General features: G+C 39.0%; 1 protein-coding gene across 2 annotated transcripts in view; it reads left to right on the top strand.

Annotated features, from left to right (window-relative positions):
* The window catches only part of LOC149138463 (putative tRNA pseudouridine synthase), a 364,078-nt gene extending 346,858 nt beyond the window's left edge, over positions 1-17,220 (top strand). For both annotated transcript variants that reach the window (XM_089448317.1, XM_089448316.1), the window contains one exon: positions 16,759-17,220. In XM_089448317.1, the coding sequence (XP_089304443.1) occupies positions 16,759-17,169 (411 nt within the window). In that variant the 3' untranslated portion in view covers positions 17,170-17,220. The remainder of the gene's footprint in view (positions 1-16,758) is intronic.
* The last annotated feature ends 1,331 nt before the right edge of the window (positions 17,221-18,551 follow it).

The raw sequence follows: 18,551 nt of genomic DNA, 5'->3' as shown, positions 1-18,551 counted from the left end.
CCCGCTCTGTCTTATAGTCACCCCAATTTTTACCCTTTGGTAAGAGCTCAAGAGTGTGAAAAATTTTGAATCTAACACATCAAAAACCCCTACTGCAATATCTAGTTTACTATCTCCTACTTGTTCTTTACATTAACAAGTTATTTAAATACATAAATATCGAAGTAAACACAAATGCATCCTTCACAGATATACAGATCATGCACTGAAGTAAACAGAAACAATAACACAAGGGACACCGTTATTTTTGGACAATCGTCCCCGAAAACCCCAATTCAAGAAAACTGGTGTAACATATAGAGGGTTTTATTATTAAGCAGATTTCTGAATACAACTAGGGTGTCAGAATTGGCTCACCCTTCAGAGAATATCCTTGGTAGTAGTACCTCTTTACGGAGACAGATATTCTGGCAAATCAGCAACCGGATGAACAACCCCACAATGACTTTGACTGTTCCTTGTGCTGGACAACGAAAGCTGCTCCAAGCACTCCTCTAGAACTGCTTCACCCTCTCTGGAACTGCGTCACCCTCTCTCGGCTAATCTGCTCTCAGTTTGCCCCACAGACTTTCTCAGCGCAGCCTCTTCAGCCCAGCGTCGGCCTCTACAGACCTTTGCGTTGTCTGCGTCAACCTCTGCGGCTTTTTGCGTCAACTTCTTTGTCCTCTGCATCTGCCTCTGCAGCTTCTGCATCCTCTGCGTTGGCCTCCTTATCCTCTGCATCAGCCCTCCTAGGCTCTATGCTGCCTCTCTGATATGCCCTCCTTGGCTCTGTGCTGCCTCTCTGATATGTATTCTTCAGCCTTGGATCGAAATCCCTTACTGAACTACTCCTCACTACAACTGATCTCTAGCTCAATTTCCTCAGCAAACCCAGCCCCATAAAATCGAATTCTTGATCTCTCTTGGTGTGTCTCCAACTGACCCTCAATCCTCCTCTTATACTTTTCATGTTGATGATTCAACGGCCGAGATTAAGTCCCTAATCAACAGCTAAGATTAGAACTAGCTTGATCCTCGTCACTTAGAACTTTCTCACCCATTTTATATTAATACACATTAATATTTTAATTTTCCTAAATTTAGACTTAGGGACTCATTAAAAATATTAATTATTTTAATCTCTTCATCCGGGTTGAATTTCTCCAAGTGATTTCTGTGTCTTGGAGATCTCATATGCCTTAGCCTCTCCACCAAATTTCATGGCTAGAGTACATTCGATGCTACCAAAAATCAACACTCCCTCTTAGCGAGGAATATGCTCTAGTAATGCTTCACCACTAAAACATCACACTGATCCTCCGCATCGGTATGTTGATGTTGGGCATGCTGCCTCTCATCCACTGCATTGCTGCCACTGCCACTGCCACTGCTACATCTGCACTGCAACTCCCTCTCAACACACTGCATCATGCTGCCCATAGCACTGCCACTGCTAACTGCAACTCAGTTACAGAGAAGTAAATAATTGATCTCTCCCAAATACTGAGATCTCAGTCAGTCTGGAAGCCTCGTGATGTTGCAACTACCTCTGCTACTATCATGTGCTCTCTCTACTTCCACTGCGTTGTTGCAAACACCTTTGTGCCTCTCGCACTGCTGCAACTTCTGCTACGCTGCTACAGACTTCTGCACTCTAGCCTTACCTTTCCGCTCCACTACACTTTGCTCCACCCAACACCTGTCATCATGCTACTGTCGTTAAGGGCTCCCATAGCCGGATGTGATCAAGAGTTTGGGCACCTCAAGGATCTTGCCCCTGCATGTAGTCCTCCTGAATACAACTCGATGTCACCCAACCTCTTCTCTAGAGGTGCATGATCACTCATGGCACAATCGTCATCAGTCTCGACATCCTTCTCTGCCTTTGCTGGAGCTTCCTTTGAGTCGGAAGCTTCTCCCTTGCCTTTCTTCCTGCGGCATTGAGATGCAGAATGTCCTATCTCCCCACAATTGAAGCATTTGACCATGGAGATGTCCTTCTTCTTCCTCTTCCCTTGTTGTCCAGTAGATGCTAGGGCCGCATCCTCCTCTTTCTTGACTCGAACTCCCTTACCGCTACTCCCCGCCTTAGTCAACCTATTGATCTCCTCTTGTTGTAAAGCTGCCCACATCTCCTCCCAACTGGGGACAGACGCTCTACCCAAAATGCTTTGGACAAACGTCTCCCAGTCCTCGAAGATTGCATTCAGAGCGGTCCTGACCATAAACTTTGGATCTAGTGTAGACCCCACGGAAGTAAGCTAGTCGCGAGTTCCTTGCAACTTGAAGAGGAAGTGATCTATCTCCTCTACTTTCTGCATCTGATATGACCTCAGTTGATTCTCCAATAACATCTTCTGCTACACGGAAGAGCCTTGGTATAAGGTGATCAGCGTCTGCCACATCTCATTTGTTGTGTTCTTCTCAGCAATATGTGGTATGACATGATCCTTGACCCCATCTAGGATCATGCATTTCGCCTTTGCCATGGCCTCCTCATACTTCTCATTTGCATTCGGGTCAAATGGGACAGCTACGATTTTCAAGGCATAGTCCTTGATGCGATGTTTATCCAGGATTGTCAGGATCTTGGCTTTCCAGACAACAAAAGTGGAAGCCCCGTCCAATCTGTCATGATCCCTCAATCCATTTACTGTCATCTCTGCTCCTCTTTTGGACTCCTTCAGAGTCTCGACTTCCCTCCCAGAAATCCTCCTGCCAACTGTCGAATCACTCCTCTCCAATCCCCTTTTGTTGTTGCAACTCGGATCTAGATTTCTTGGCTAGAAATCCTTCGAGGTAGTGCTTCCCTCTACCTTGATTCAATCTCCTTAGACATTGTTCTGCACTGAAAGAAACATCATCCCACCAACTCCTCAAATCAAAACCTGCACAACTCTCTTAGCCCCGGCAACTGAAGAATCTGAGCCCTTTTGGCTCTGTGCAATCACAGTGAAAGTTGGATCAGCTCCTCCTGGCCACAGTGTCAGTCCTTCCTGGTTGAGAAAAGATGATCGGGCACTGTGTAGCCTGATTTGCCCCCCTTCTATCACTGCGTTGACCTGGACTGCTGACGCAGCTACTGTGTGGACTCCTCCCAGCGACTATGGCTTCCCCTCCTGGCTCAGAATGCGGACGCAGGCACTGCATGAGCCTCTGCGTCACTTTCTCTGCACTGTGTCACTCTTCCTTTTGCGTCTCTGGCTCTAGAACAGCGCTGTCTCACAGGGCAGCTACTTCTCTGCTGCAATCTCTCAGATTTCCTGGCTGGAGCCTTCATTCTCCTATGATCTGCAATCGCTCTAATACCATATGAAAATTTCTAAATCTAACACATCAGGAACCCCAACTACAATATCTGGTTTACTATCTCTTACTTGTTCTTTACATTAACAAGTTATTTAAATACATAATATCAAAGTAAACACAAATGTAGCCTTTACGGATATACGGATCATGCACTGAAGTAAACAGAAACAATAACACAAGGGACACCGTTATTTTTGGACAATCCTTCCCGAAAAAACCCAATTCGTGAAAATTGATGCAGCATATAGAGGGTTTTATTATTAAGAAGATTTATGAATACAACTAGGGTGCCAGAAATGGCTCACCCTTCAGAGAATATCCTTGGCAGTAGTACCTCTTTCCGAAAATAGATATTTCGGCAAATCAGCAACCGAATGAACAACCCCACAATGACTTTGACTATTCCTTGTGCTGGACAGCGAAAGCTACTCCAAGAACTCCTCTGGAAATGTGTCACCCTCTCCCGGCTAATCTGCTCTCAGTCTGCCCCACAGACTTCCTCAGCGCAGCCTCTTCAGCCCAGCATTAGCCTCTACAGCCTTTTGCGCTGTCTGCGTCAGCCTTTGCGGCTTTCTGCATCAGCTTCTGTGTCCTCTGCGCTGGCCTCCTTAGCCTCTATGTCAACCCTCCTAGGCTCTGCGCTGGCCTCCTTAGCCTCTATGTCAACCCTCCTAGGCTCTGCGCTGCCTCTTCCGGCTCTTTGTTGCCTCTTTGATATGTATTCTTTAGCCTTGGATTGAAATCCCTTGCTGAACTGCCCCTCACTGCAACTGATCTCTAACTCGATTTCCTCAGCAAACCCAACTCCAGAAAATCGAATTCTTAATCTCTCTTGGTGTGTTTCCAATTGACCCTCAAGCCTCCTCTTATACTTTTCATATTGACGATTCAACGGCCGAGATTAAGTCCCTAATCAACGACTAAGATTAGAACTGGCTTGATCCTCGTCACTTAGAACTTTCTCATCCATTTTATATTAATATACATTAATATTTTAATCTTCCTAAGTTTAGACTTAGGGACTCATTAAAAATATTAATTATTTTATTATCTCTTCATCCAGGTGGAATTTCTCCAAACGATTTCTAAGTCTTAGAGATCTCATGTGCCTTGGCCTCTCCACCAAATTTCATGGCTAGAGCACATCCGATGCTACCAAACATCAACAAAGAGGAGGACTTCTCACTTAGATTAGGCATTCTAGATTAAAAGCAACCAAGATAATTGCATCCAAATCTAGTGTAGTTGTATTTCATATTAACACATCTTATGGTTTTACTTGCAATTGGTCATTTTACTTGTCATTGTTGAATTGAATACTTTGTTTTGGCAAGCATTATTTCATCTATATTTTTGCAAGTAGAATACTAATTGTTTTCCTTTTGCAAAATATCCTTGCAGGAATTGATTTAGCGATTGATTATATATATTTGAAAGCATTGTTATATTGTGTATCGGTTATTTTATTGTGCTAACATTTTCTTGTTTGCTTTCAGCATTACTTGTGCTTTTATTTGAAAGCATTCCATTTATATTAAGCAAATATCTTTCATTTTTTGAGCAATACTTTAAAAGACATTGGTCTTTCATATGCTTATGCTTATCTCACATGTTGATGGTTGTTAATGATTATTTCATTTCATATTGCTCACATCATATTTGTGTGCAATCATAAGAAAGTAATCCACTTCACTTTAACATTCTCCTAGAAAACTCTCGTCATATAACTTTTCATGTAGGGACCACCCCCTTTTGCTAACCTAGGAGATAGCTTAGACAGAGAGAGTTTGGAATAGTTGATAGCCCCTTCTCCTGGTTCCTTGCCACCAACCACACCTTGTGGGGTTAAAGGCTTTTCTCACTAACTGTTAGCTATGTGTGACAGACGGAAAGCGTAACACTTGTAAAGCAAGAAAACCCTATCATTTGAGTCTCTCCTCTGAATGGGCTCTAGAAAGCACTACCTATCCAATCATTGAGTTATCATTCACAGTGATTTCCCTCATACAGGGACCCCTCCCATCGGTGAAAGTCCGTAAAGAGTAGGGGACATCGACTGAGGTGACAGTGACTCCTTGCCCCATTGTTGCCACTTGATCTAGTAGTAGTCCCATAGGAACCCCCGCTAAATTGAGCAGTAACAAGTTGAACTTGTGCTTACTTGGGGGATCAAGTAGCCAACTTGCCAAGCATCATCACAAGCTAAAAAGGTATGGTATGGTATCTTTGGTTTGTTTTTGTTGCAATAAAATAGGTCATAAGGCTAGGAATTGTTGGCACTCTAAAAGGCCAAGCCGCCCATGTAGAAATTATTGCCGGTACTATAGATTAATTGGACAATTGAAGGCCAAATGTTGTAGACTTCATTTAAAACTTCATCCCAAGAACTGGACAACCAAGAAAAAATCTTTGAGAGTCAAGGTCAAGGGGAAAGAGGAGTTGCTTGCATATGCAACCCAAGGAGCAATTATTGTTCAGTGACCTATTGACCTATTGTAGCTTAACTCTAGGCATGAGATGGCCGGCACGCTCATGCCAAAGGCAACCCCTATTCAGCCCTTATCTTCCATCCTATGACAGAGGCACCCTTTCTTGGAAATCTGTTGGAGATTGCTTAATGGAAGTAGAGGAGGTAGTCATGCAAATACAAAGAAGAAGAAGATAGAAGGGAGTCGAAGATTTGGGGGACCAAAAGCTTGCAAATAGGGAGATGTGATCCAAATTGGATCCTAATAAAATTTATCATCTAAAAATTGTAATAAGAATTTCATTGTTTTCGCAAAGTTTAGTGAATGGTCAAAAAATCCTTCCGACTTAATGAACCATTGTGATGGTTGGCCTTCCAAAGCAGCGTATTAAATATGAAGCATATGGAGAAGAAGGGCACTCAACGGAAGAGAGGAGAGCTTGAGAGGAAATGAAGAAGCGTGGCAGTAGCAAAACATGAAGGACTCAGATGTAGAAGCTTGTTCAAAGGTTGTCTCTAAGCCAAAGCCATCTGCAATTTTTCCAACGAGTCAAAATACATGAAACTGTGTAAGTCACTTTTCGTAACAATTTCCTTGGCCTAATAAATTTCCCATCAAATGTTGCTCTTCCCATTTGGGTTTCTAGGGTAAAAAATTATATGGTGCATCTAGTAGTTGTGCGCTTGTTTGGATTGGTCTATTTATGTGCGTATATATTTCCATGCAAATTCCATTCATGGATTTATTGTATTGCTGAGGTTGAATCAGTACAAACAAGCACAGAGCATCCATTTATTTGTCCAATCCAGTAATTTGTAAAACACAGTGACAACCATGCACTTGAGGACTTTTCCTACAACCAAATATGAGTTTACATGAATCACTGTCCTTTTGACATTTCATTTCCCAACACATTGGCTTCAAAGTGTGTAAACAATGCTTAGCTACAACACTTCATGAAATTACTGGTTTCTGTGAAAATTTCTTAATAGAAATCCTACTATAGTGATTAATATTCTTTCTTCTACTTATTATCTCATAAATAAGTTATCCACAGTATTCTTACGGCAAATATCGAAATATATTCTACTGCAACGTGCACAATTAAAACATTGCAGAAATTAAATGTAAGGGAAAATACTGGCAAATACAATCACAATGACAGTTATTTTTGGACAATCGTCCTCGGAAAAATCCAATGTGGGAAAACCAGTGCAACCGATGAGGGTTTTATTATTCTTCAGCAAATTCTCATGTACAAATTACAGCCAACAAGATAGGAATGAGAAATTTTACAGACACTTCTTGACCAAGTTCTACCCCAGGTGAAGCACTTCTTCTTCCTCGGAATCCTTTTGATCCTCTTTGCGTCAAACTGCTCTCTTTGGCTCAGCATCAAGCTACCCACACAAGCTCTGCGTCAAACTACCTCTACGTTGCATCTTTTTGCGTCACCTTGTTTTTGCTATGCGTCTTGCTGCCTTACACTCTCTGAATATGTTGATGTCCTCTCTTCCTTTCTCGCCTGTAACTCTCCCTTTGATTCGATTTTCTCTTGCCGAACTTCGACTAGTGAGAAAATCGATCTTACTCGGGTAACTAAGTATCTCCCTCTGGTGTTTCTCCAAGTGCCCATCAAGTCTTCTCTTATAATCCTCTCGTTGTTCAATCAACGACCTAGATTAGATTCTAATAAATGGTTAGGATCATTTGACTTGATCTTTGCCTTCTTCTAGAAGTTCCACCCACAGTTTAGATTAATACCCATTAATTATTTTAATTTCCTAAGTTTAGACTTAGGGTCCCATTAAAAATAATTGATTATTTTAATAAAAAAAATTCTGGGTGGAATTTCCCAAAACAATTTCTGGGTATTGGAGAATGCATGTGTCTAAGCCTTCCTGCAAATTTTGAGGCATAGAGCACATTCGATGCTACCCCAAATCAACAGTTTGTATACCAACACTTTCAATAATTTATTAATTAGTTTTACATGATGGTGGGTACCAATCTAGCTAGTGGCTTGGCTTCATTTGTAGGAATTTACAGGGTAAGTTCCTCAGCTAGAACAGCAAAGGACACCGCTCACAAACATATCACAGATCAATACACCAATATTCTTGACGTGGGTAAAACTCTCAAAGAGGGAAACAGTCCACGGCTTGAGCCAATGCGGCCACTTCAAGAAATTTATTAATATAAAAGAAAGAAAATTTACATAAGCTTCTCTCATGAATGGTCACCTGACAAATGACCCTCCATGCTCTTTAAATAGAGATCATGGACCAATCGGGTGTTAATCCACGGATCAAGTCTGGGTAATACCGATGAGAGAATGAACCGTCGGATCACTTCATGTCTAGAACATATCGTGACCATCGGATTGTAAGTTACAAAAAGTACATACTAAAGAAACACACTTTACCTAACTATACACTAGACCAAGTTATACTTAATTATTTCCTATGTGTCAGAATATCCTAACATCCCCCCTTAAGAACAACTTGGGATAGGATTGAAGGATGTACAAAGATGACACAATAGGAGAAGGAAGGAGGCATTAAAGCCTATCCTCCCTTAGTGACATCTTCCTGAACTCCAACCATAAATCGAAGTTTAGTAAACTTCGCCTATGTGAGAGCCTTTGTAAAGATGTTTGCAACTTCATCATCAATTGAGCAATAGTGCACTTCAAGAACATGGTCATGAATGAGCTTTCTGATGAAGTGCATGTGTAGTTCAATGTGTTTGTTGCATTGATGTTGGACTGGATCTTTTCATAGTTTAATGGCACTTTGATTATTACACCAAAGTGTAGTCAGATGTTGTTGTTGAAAACCAAACTTTGACAAGATCTGACGAAGCCACGGGGCTTCCTTACTAGCTTCAACAACACCACGATACTCTGCATCTACTGAAGAAAGAGAAATGGCACTTTGTTTCTTGCAAGCCCATGTAATAGGTCCAGAACCAAGAGTGAAGATATAATCTGCACTAGACTTCCGATCATCAAGGTCACCAGCCCAATCAGAATCAGTGACACCAACCAATAGAGGAGATCCTTCTGCACTGTAATGAATCCCAAACTGAATTGTACCTTGAACATAATGAAGTATTCTTTTAGCTGCTTTCCAATGACTTTCATGTGGGTTTTGCATAAACCGAGCAACAAGGCCAACAGCAAACAAAAGGTCAGGACGAGTATGGGCCACATATAAAAGTTTTCCAACAAGCTAACAGTATAAGGTTGAATTGTTGAAATTTCTAAGTCGCACTATCTGGTTTATTTCTCCTACTTGTTTAATTACTGAACAATTTATTTAACCATATAAACACTGAAATAAACACAATGCAGTCTCAACCATGTACAGATCATCAACTGAAAGAAATAGACAAACAGATAAGGGACACCGTTATTTTTGGACAATCGTCACTAGAAAAACCCAACTTGGGAAAATCGGTGCAACAATTCTGAGGGTTTTATTATTAAGCAGATTTTCTTGAGTACAACTGGGTGCCAAACTGGCTCACCCGATAGAGAATCTATCTGGCAGTATTACCTCTCTTCGGAAGCAAATATTCTGAAAGTTAGTCTGCTCCACGAAACTCTCTCCTATGCCTCTCTGAGGCTCTGCGTCAATCCTCCTGGCCTCTGCATCAACCCTCTGATGCTGTACGCAGCCTTTCTTGCCCTCTACAGCCTCTGTGTCACTCACACAGGCCCTCTGGCCCTCTGCACAGTCATTGATGGCCTCTGCGTGGCTCCTGCTGGCTCTACGTCTGCCTCTCTGCCTCTGCACTGGTCTTTCGGCACTATCTCTGCCTCTCTGCTATGCATTCACTGCCCCTCGCTGCAACTCTAATCAATGTTTCGGTTTCTCTTAGCAAACCCCGCTCTAGAAAATTGAACTCACTGATCAATCTGGTGTATCTCCAACTAACCCTCAAGCTTCCTCTTATGCTTTTTCTGTTGAGTCTTCAACGGCCGAAATTACATCTCTAGTCAACGGCTAAGATTAGATTTGGCTTGATCCATGTCATTTAGAACTTTCTAACCTAGTTTTATATTAATACCCATTAATATTTTTATTTTCCTAAGTTTAGACTTAAGAACCCATTAAAAATATTAACTATTTTAATATCTCTCTCACCGGATAGAATTTCCTCAAACCATTTATAGGTCTTGGAGATCTCATGTTCTTTAGCCTCTCCACCAATTTTCATGGCTAGAACACATCTGATGCTACCCCAAATCAACATGCATCAACTTCAGGGGAAGTACAAGTGACTGAAAGTTTGGCTCTATACTGAAAGGGAGAGGGGGTTGGCTTACAGTCTCCCATGTGAAAGTGGCGTAGAAAATCACATGCATATGTGGACTGGGAAAGGCAAATACCTTCTTTGGATTGCAAGACTTGAAGACCAAGAAAATAATGCAAGTGCCCTAAGTCTGTCATTTCAAACTGTGTTTTAAGGCTGGTCTTCACATGGTTTATAAGGTTGGGATCACTACCACTAAGGATAAGATCATCAACATAAAGAAAAATAATGATAAAAGACTTACCCACTTTCTTGGTGTAGACAATATTGTCAGAATGACACCTAGAAAAGCCAGTATCTAAAAGAAAGCTATCCATTTTGGCATACCAAGCCCGAGGGGCTTGCTTGAGACCATAAAGGGATTTCTTAAGTCGACATACAAGGCTGGAGTCTATTTGTATAATGCTAAGAGGTTGTTCCATATAGATTTCTTCATGCAAGTCCCCTTGCAAGAAGGCAGATTTAACATCCATCTTATGGACTTCCCATTTGAATGAGGCAACAAGGGAAAGAACAAGGCAAATAGAGTTCATTTTGGCAACAGGGGAGAAGGTTTCAGTATAGTCAATGCCTTTAACTTGTGAAAAACCCTTAGCAACAAGACGAGCTTTATGTTTATCAACTTTTCCATCTAGTCCAAACTTGGTTCTGTAAACCCATTTTCATCTAACAAGTTTTCGTCTCTTTGGAAGAGGAACAAGGTCCCATGTATCATTTGTCAATAATGAACAATATTCTTCATTCATAGCTGCGTCCCAATCTGGATGGCCTGAAGCTTCTGCAAAGGTGTCAAGATCATAATTCGCTGAAGCTTGAGCTAGTAAAGAAGAGGCTCTATCAAACTGAGAACGTGTACGACACTGATCTGTAGGATCACTTGCAAGAGCACCTGCTGCATCCTGAGTAGCGCGGACCCATTTTGGAAGCTGAGGAGCTGAAGGAGGATCCCAAGAAGGTGGGGGAGGATTGTCATCCTCGCTGTCATCATCTGAAGAAGGAATATTTTCAGAAGTAGAAGGGATAGAGAGAGGTGGCACATCCGTTGAACTAGGCTCATAGGCCGATATATTTTCAGCAAACTTTACATCTCTTCTAATGATAACATTTTTGGATTTAGGTTGAAGAAGTCTATATCCTTTGACATCTTTAGAATATCCAACAAAAATACATTTTTCACTCTTAGGTTCTAAGGCTTTATGTTTGTCATCTGGAATATGGGCCCATGCTTCACTTCCAACAACATGAAAGTGACTTACATCTAGTTTAATTGAACTCCATGCTTCTTCTGGAGTGATATTCTTTAAAACCTTAGTAGAAGTGCGATTTACTATGTAATTTGCATAGTTAATTGCTTCTGCCCAAAAATTAAGACTAAGTCCTTTATATTAAAGCATACAATTAACCATTTCCTTTAAGGTGCGATTCTTCCTTTCAGCTACACCATTTTGCTGTGGAGTATATGGAACAGTATGTTGCAATTGAATTCCATGCTTAGTGCAAAAATTGATGAATTTGTTGTTAGCATATTCTCCGCCAGTATCAGATCTTAGCTTAAGAATTTGATGTCCAGATTGTTTCTCAACAAGGGCCTTAAAAGCTAAGAACATGTTAAAGACTTCGCTCTTAAGTTTTAAGAAGTATACCCAAGTGCGTCTAGAGAAATCATCAATGAAAGTTAAGAAATACTTGTAGCCATAGAATGAAACAACTGGAAGTGAACCACATAAATCACTATGCACAAGCTGTAAAGGGTTTGAGGCATGCCAAGAGGCACATTTTTCAAAACTATCCCGATGATGTTTTTCGAGTACACATCCGGAACAAACACCATCTCTGCAAGATACCATAGCAAGACATGTCACCATATTTTCTTTACATAGATTTTGAAAGGAGTGATAGTTTAAGTGACCTAATCGCTCATGCCAAAGTTTGTTCACTCCATCATTATGAGCAACAAATACCGAGGGAAGAGATGATGACCCAAAAGTTGTTAAACTTATACAACCTTGTAGAATCATCAGCAATGTCAGTAGCTAAAATCTATGTAGGATCTCTTAGGTCCTTAATTACAACATCATGAGGTGAAAATTCAACGGTTTTATCTTTACTTGAATGAGTTATCTGATATACAGATAGAAGGTTGCAGAATATGGTAGGAACACATAATACATCATTAAATTGACCATTGTTTAGATGAATAGTTCCAGTCCCTACAACACTAAGAGATCTATCATCACCAGCATAAATATTTTTGGTGTTACAATCATTTAAATAAGAAAACATGGCTTTGTTTTTGGCCATGTGATAAGAAGCTCCAGAATCAATGAGCCACTCATGAGAATGAGAAGAAGAAGATACATTTAGTGCATAACCAAACCGAGATGCTTGACAACCACATGCAGAAAGTGTTATTCCTGAAGATGAAGTTGAAGTTGAAGAGTGCTCCAAATGGATGTTATGCTTCTTCATGGCTGCTTCGAAGGCTTCCATCTTCTTAAAGTATTTGGATTCTAACTGGCCATCACGATTATAAAAGTTGCAATGTCTATCAGTGCTCTTCCCTTTGTTTTTATTTGCCTTATCATTTTGTTGAACTGATTTTTCATTTTGAGACTGAAATTGCTTAGGACCCTTGTTTGGTTTAGGACCATTCTTTTTAGGATGTTGCTTCTTAGGATTCTTTGAATTTGGTTGTTGCTGGGCTACTAAGTCTTTCTTAGAAGAATTTACAGTATTAAGAAAACCAAGATGTAAAAGTTTTTCTTATTCTTTTATCAAAGAATCACAAAAGGAATCAAAAGGGGGGAACTTGCAATCTTTTCCTTGAGAAATAAAGGCTTCTCTAGTAAAATGGAAGGTGGAAACAAACATAGAGTAGGTTAGACCTAACTTAGTAAGAATGGAATAGATAAGGCTACAATCTTCTTTCTTAACCTTAACACCTTCCAAGAGAAGTCTAAGGGTCTTGAACTTGGACAAAAAGTCTTCAATGGAATAAAAATTATTGGGGTTCAACATAAGCAACTCATTTTCAAGTTGACGGGCTTTAATTTCATTTTTAATTCCAAAAACTTTATTGGGTTGTTTCATTGCTTCATCGGTGGTATCAATTTCTACAATATGGAATCTAAGAGCTGGAGAAATAGACATCCCTATCAACCCATGTGCTTGATCTTGCTTATTTTCCCATTTGGCTTGCTTATCTTCATCTTTAGGTTTAGACTCTTGCCCTGAGGCTATTCTATAAAGACCTTTACCTCCAAGTAAATCCACAATGTAGGATAGCCATTGGAAGTAGTTGGTGCTATTAAGGATAAATAGGCATGGACTTTCCATTTTAAAATAAATTGAAGCTGTAAATGTTGAAACTAAGTGTTCCAATAGAAAGATCTTGAAAAATTAGGCCGATTAAAAAAAACGGTTCTGAAAACGGCTTCTGGATGAAAAAGTTATGGTTTTTTGAAGAAAATTTGTTGAAGATGCCAATGAACTACGTAAATGTTGGAAAGTGAATTATAATGTTATATTTAAAAAAAAAATCTCCCCCTTTCCAAACTTAATCTAATTAGCTCACTTTAAAAAAAAGATTACTTTATGTGACTCACTTTTATAAATAAGTGAAAGTCATTTTTACAATGGTACTTTATGAACTATCTACTAAATTGTAACTTAAATAAAAGATAAAGAGACTTTAGAATTCTAAGTGACTCAATTTTTATAATGGGTGAGAACATTTTTACCTAAAGTAACTTTAAAACATAAGTTACATGTGTTTTTTGAAAAAGTAACTCAACAAAAATAAATACTTGAACCCAGACTTCTATTCTCATAAAGTAACTTTGGATCAAGTGAGCTAGTTTAAAAGGTTAGTAATTTTTTAAAAGGAGGAAGGGTTTTTTTTTTTTTTTCACTGAAGCTTTGGGGTGCGTGCTTACTTGAAAAACCTTTTTTTGCCTACAAAACAAAAAGACCACACAACCCAAAATGAACAAGCAAAAGTAATCCAAGCCTTATGGCTTAAATTCATATTTGACCCGAAACTAAATATTTTTCTCAGTGTTTTTGATTTTATGAGATCACACTAAGGCGCAGCCGAAAAGAGCATACACATGGTAAAAATTCTTTCTTTCTGTTTCTGGTTTGCCCAGATCGCACAGAGTCGTGGGACAAAGAGCATACGCAGAAATGAAAGGTATAGATCTGATAAATAAAAAAAAATTATAAAAGACTATAAACCGAAATAAATAGAGAGATAGGTAACTATAACTGCAAATAAAGACTGTATGCCTCCAGATCTTAAAAATGACATAGCTAGGGCTACCGGAAACTTTTTCGCGTGAAACGAAAGGGGTTCCTCACTGGAACAAATGCTCCTAACACAGTAGAGCAGTCCTCACGGCCTGAAAGTGGTCGAAAACAGTAGATTTAGGAAACGACAGTCGGATGCAGTTGTACCGGCTTCGGATTTGGATTAGCAACGGATGCAGCGCTCGAATAGCTCTGATACCATGTAGGAATTTACAGGGTAAGTTCCTCAAATAGAACACCAAAGGACACTGCTCACAAACAGATCACGGATCAATACACCAGCATCCTTGACGTGGTTAAAACCCTCAAAGAGGAAAATAGTCCACGGTCTGAGCCAACGCGGCCACTTCAGGGAATTTATTAATGTAAAAGAAAGAAAATTTACATAAGCTTCTCTCATGAGCGGTCACCTAACAAATGAGCCTCCATGCTCTTTAGATAGAGATCATGGACCTATCGGGTGTTAAGCCACGGATCAAGTCTCGGTAAATACCGAGGAGGGAATGAACCGTCGGATCACTTCATGTCTAGAACATATTGTGACCGTCATATTGTAAGTTACAAAAAGTACATACTAAAGAAACGCACTTTACCTAACTATACACTAGACCGAGTTATACTTAATTATTTACTATGTGTCGGAATATCCTAACATCATTGCTTGTATAAAAAGCTGCGAATTGAATATGATGTAAACCTATCATACAACACCCATTATCCCAATGTTTTGATCATCAGTTGTGATGGTGATGTCCTCATTCTTATGAGCATGGGCATCTACTACAGCATCCCCTTTTCATTCATATATATATATATATATAGATCTCTATATTCTCATTTGTTTTCCTTTGGGTGTAGACAATGTAATGTGAATTCAGTATGCATCTTGGGTATTGTTTGAATGGAGATAATAGATGGTTGGGTGGGAATATTGACCAATGTCTGGTCATGAGCATTCAACTTGAATTAAGTATCCAAACTCGTATTGGTGGAGGATCGTCTTAAAAGCCATATCAGCCTTTGGACAAGACATCTTGCATTATCAGTGGAGTTCTGTTCCTTCAGATACAAGCTTGTTCAAGATAGGAGCAGATGATTCAGAAGCAGGTCTAAAAGGGGATGTAAAGGTCATTGGACAGAAATATCATCCTCCTTACCTAATCCATTCTGCACACATGGGAAGATTACAATAAGTTAGGAGCTCCAATGATTAAGTGCGTAAGAAAAACTTCAATTTGATGAGCCTAATCCCATGTTTTCTCCTGTGACTTAAGTTTCATTTCATACATTGATCTCTCTGTTCATTTTGTTGAACCTTGTTGACCAAAACCTTTATTCTTCATTATGATAGATATACATTTTGTAACTTTGTCCATGACACTATCAAAAGGAATATAGCCTAGCACTTGCTGCTTCAGCTCTGCCACCCTAACACCCTACTTTTACTCTATTGTGTTTGTAATTTGTCTAGAATAATATGATTTATAGCTTGAAAAATAAATTGATCTCATTTTTAGGGCATTTGCCTCTTGGAAGGACGTAGTTCAGTAGAGACAATGGCTCAACCACTGCTGGTACAACATGTGTGGCCATCTTCACTCTGCAGTGACCACACATTGGGAATTTTGGCTTTAAACCTGAGAATGTATATCTCTTCGAGGAATGATAACGAGAACTAGGTGTTGGATTGGATTGTTTGATCTGTTGTGCTTCTAGTACCTAAGTTGCCAGAAACTTCTGGCAGAAGTGCTTGAAAGTTTGAAACGCATTTCAGCATTTCTGTTACTGATACACTGGGGTTACACCCTGAAATGTTTCAGGGCCATATTGGATTCTGGAAGTGGTGTTTCAGCATTGCAGGGCTGTTTCAAGCACATTTTGTTAGTGTTTCAGAATTTAGAACATTTTTGGATTTTGTCAGCATTTCAATTGAGATTTTTGGATTTAATGTATACTTGGAAAATAAATTGTTTTATTCTCTATTCTACAATTTTAAATTTAGGATATATTTTATTTAAAGCCTCGGTCCCCACCTCCCTGCATCCTGAAGATTTGAAATATGATGCTTATTGTGGCATGTTTGGTCCTTGTTCCACATTTCACTTATCTGTGCTTTGCAAATCTGTCTCAATTATGCCATGGTATATTTTCTTAAATGGGCAATTTGTGCAGTTTTGCCCTAGTTGGGGTTTGTTTATTTGTTACAGCAAGTTAAAGATGAATTGCCTATATATCTAAATTCATCTGACAAACTTGAACAAGCATATGTTGCTTCAATGTTGTACCTCTGACTTGCTGTTTTTTTGTGAAATTTGATGTTGTCCTGCTTCTATTCAATTCTGAATTACTGATGAAGTTTTGTCATTTGCAGATCCGAAAAATGGTTGGAACAGCAGTTGCTGTTAAGCATGCTTTGCTACCAAAAGATATTATCAAGATTTCATTGTTACGTTATTCTCGCATTGTCCTACCTCTTGCCCCTTGTGAAGTTCTTGTTCTAAGTAGCAATGAGTTTTCACGTTCTGACACTTCAGCCTTAAATTTAGAACTCTCCAGGTTGATACAGTCTACTGGAGTACAACATAGAGTAAATGATTTCTATTCAAATGTGTTACTGCCAGAAGTTGCCAAATTTTTGGATCCTTCAAAACCTGTCTGGAGGATATGGTTGGACTACTTAGACCAGTGTAGTATACCAGATGTAGAAGTGAATGAATTGAGAAGAGCATGGACCCAATGGCAGGAAAATTCTAATTCTAGACAACAGAAAACAAGTTATTAATTCTAGTTGGAACAAAGCATTCTTCAAAATTATATCTAATAATTTTGGTTCTGGACTGGGATATTCTTTGAAAAAAAATTACAAAATATCATCATACAAATAGATAGAGAATCGCACTACCAAATGAGGTTATCAGTTGGTATATGAACAATATAATTTAACGTAAGAAATCTAATGCATGTATGAACGTAAAATGATTTGAAGAGATGAAGGAAAACATTGAAGATAACCATCCATCATGAACTACCTATATGGTCATCCTTGATGATATTAACTGCATCACAGAGGATGGTGGGGAAAAACTCTTTCGTTTCTTATTCACAAAACCTATATCTCTACTATATAACTGATCTCAATGGAAAACCATTATAAATACAAAGATTCAGAAGTTGCATAACTCACAGTATGCTTTATCTTCATATATTTTTGTTGACAGTGACTAGTTGGATCCTTTATATGAGAGTTTTCTGAGTTTGCCCAAGATTTCCTTTCTCCTACTCTAAAGAATTCGAATGTTCTTAGTGCGATCTATATTAACTTTCCCAATGAGTTGAAATCTATAAAGCATTTATGCACATTTGAATAAAAGAACTATTCAATTAAAGAGCAAAATGGAGGTGTAAGAAAGAACAACTATATTAATGCACATTCAATTCAATAGAGATTTTTAAGGAGATTTGAAATTTTTCCTTTGGAAATAAAAGAGCTATCTAATCAACTTATGAGATGAGCGGCAAAGTCTCTGATGTCCATATATACATATAGGATTGACATAGTCAGACACAAACCTCAGAAGTAATCATTGTCCAAATACCTAGCCAAAATTATAAAAAGGGTTGACTCAAAGTTAAGTTAAACATTGGACTGAGGTATCAACTACTATTCAACTTGCACATACAGTCAAACCTATTACATATTCATTTGACCATAATAACTATACAACTAAGGCAAACCTAATTCCAACCATAGAATCCTTATATACAATATTATATTATTAGTATTGACAAGTTTTAAGAATATATCACTCGTTCCAATGAAGATAAAATTTATTAAACCAAATGAGCAAGGGCTTAAGGAGTTGAGTTATCTTACATGGCAGCATTAATGCACTTTCCATCATGCATTGTGATTATTTCAACGAAGATAAAATTTATTAAACCCAATGAGCCAAGGAGTTGAGTTGTCTTACATGTCCACTTGCCCTTCTGCACTGTAATTATTCCAATGAAGATGTAATTTATTAAACCCATTAAGCCCAGGGCTTAAGGAGTTGAGTTGTCTTACATGTCACTATTAATGCACTTTCCCTTTGGTATGCTTTAGTTATTTGTTGTAATTAGTGTGAACCTGTTTAGTTTAGCCTTACTTCCTTGCTATGTAGT

The sequence above is a fragment of the Pinus tabuliformis genome, chromosome X (genome assembly GCF_031772625.1).
Source record: "Pinus tabuliformis cultivar Carrire ecotype Pingquan chromosome X, CPIR1, whole genome shotgun sequence".
NCBI classification, from domain to species: Eukaryota; Viridiplantae; Streptophyta; class Pinopsida; order Pinales; family Pinaceae; genus Pinus; species Pinus tabuliformis.
The sequence above is the reverse complement of the archived record's forward strand: the minus strand, read 5'-3'. Positions and strand labels throughout refer to the sequence as shown.